General features: G+C 39.9%; 1 protein-coding gene across 1 annotated transcript; it reads left to right on the forward strand.

The window, feature by feature from the left end:
- Positions 1-239: 239 nt before the first annotated feature.
- BBBOND_0002800 (hypothetical protein, conserved) lies at positions 240-1,709 on the forward strand (the record flags this gene model as incomplete). The annotated part of the gene is made up of 1 exon (XM_012915115.1): positions 240-1,709. One exon carries the CDS (start codon positions 240-242, stop codon positions 1,707-1,709), a length of 1,470 nt encoding a protein of 489 aa, XP_012770569.1.
- Positions 1,710-1,718: the final 9 nt, after the last annotated feature.

Genomic DNA, 1,718 nt, shown 5'->3' on the forward strand with positions numbered 1-1,718 from the left:
ACTCTTCTCTTCCCTTTTCCACCTCTTGCCACTGCCTTGACCATGTGCCGCCTAGGGAGCTTGGCAAGAAATTTGGTAAAATTTTGAACCTTGAAAATACCTTAAATAACAACTCTACTAACATCCTTAATAACCTTTGTTCCGGCCTCGAAACCTTCCTCGGCTTCGACTCTGACTCCAAAGGCTACACTGGCCAGGGGATTGTGTACTCCGACTTGGATAGGCTGTGTGACGGGGTGATGGGATTTTTGAGTGGTGTTCTCAGTAACATCAAAGAGCATTTAGGGCAGCATAAAGAGACAATTACAGATGCAATTAACACTCTTAACACCAATAAACACGCCGGTAAAAAAGGTTTTAGTGTTGCGATTGGAAGTGTGGTCGAAGGGGTGGGGAGGTATAATGAGAGGGTGAAGAGGTCGAATGATGAAATTAAAAAACCCATTAAAAATCTTCAAAAGCAAATTGATAAAAACATTGTAAACGCAGTAAAAAGCATTTTGCCGAACGAAAATGCAGTCACTAATGATGCCTTGATGCAGGCTGTAGAGTTAATTAAAAGTAAACTGCTTGAATGTAAACAATTTGCAACAGAGTTCAATGAAGCTCTAAATACCGGTAAAAAAGAAGAAATAAGAAAAGCAATCGACGACTTAAATCCCAGATTACAGGAATGCGTGAGGAACGCTTTGAAGGCTGTGAGCCATGAGAGTCAGCGGCTCAATGAGCTGTCGAATAAGGAAAGTGAGGACTTCGAAGTAACAAACAGAATCATCACCGAAACTCTCCAATCGCTTCACACACAAATGAACAAGCATATTAATAGGGAAGTAAAATATCTTGTAGAGCAATTCAAAAGACTGGCGAAAGATATTTGGAAACAACTTAACGCTATCGACACTAAGCTGGAAGAGTATGTGGAGGAGTTGAAGAAATGGATAGATGCGTCCGACAAAATTGTTGATACAACGATATACGAGGCTGAAGGAATTGTACAAAAAGGAATTGGAAAGAATCAACAAAATTCTATCAAACGAGTTGGAGAGCAGTTGGAAAGGCGGAGAAAGGATCTCGAAACAAATATTAATGGTGTAAAAAGAAAACTTGAAAGTCTGGCGCAGCAAGTTACTGAGCAAGCAGACAGCCTTGAGGTCAATGTACGTATTGGGTTGCAGGCGTTGAGGGATGATATTAGTAAGATGTTAAATGATGTGAGAAGCAGCAGTGCGGTGAATGGCGTAGTCAAAGGTCTGGTAGGTAAGCAGTTCCAGTCTTTAACTGAGTCTAAAAATGAGCTCACAGCAGTAATCGGCCGAATCACAGAAAATTCTGCGAGCCTTGGTTCTTTGTACATTAAAGCGTTTAAACAAAAATTTTATGATTTTGCGGAAGCGCTTGAAAAAGCAAATCTACAAAAATTCCAAAATGCTTTATCACCAAAATCAAGAAAACTTGAGAGCTATGTCGGTATTTTACAACGTATCAGTAGTATGTTAAATGTTCAACCGTCGACAGCCGGAAGTATAATGGAGCTTGTAGAAAAGTTGAATAGTGGAATGCGTGCTATAACCGAACACTATGACGAAATAACATCTGGAACGCCATCTACTGTGAAAAATCTAAAAAAGCTGTCGACAAGGCAGCTGGCCAAAAAAATGCCTGGGCGAAAACTCCAAAAAAGTTTCATTCGGCAAAAAAAAAATTGCTAAAAAAAAAAC

This window comes from Babesia bigemina, scaffold Bbigscaff_70401 (genome assembly GCF_000981445.1).
Source record: "Babesia bigemina genome assembly Bbig001, scaffold Bbigscaff_70401".
Taxonomy (NCBI): Eukaryota; Apicomplexa; class Aconoidasida; order Piroplasmida; family Babesiidae; genus Babesia; species Babesia bigemina.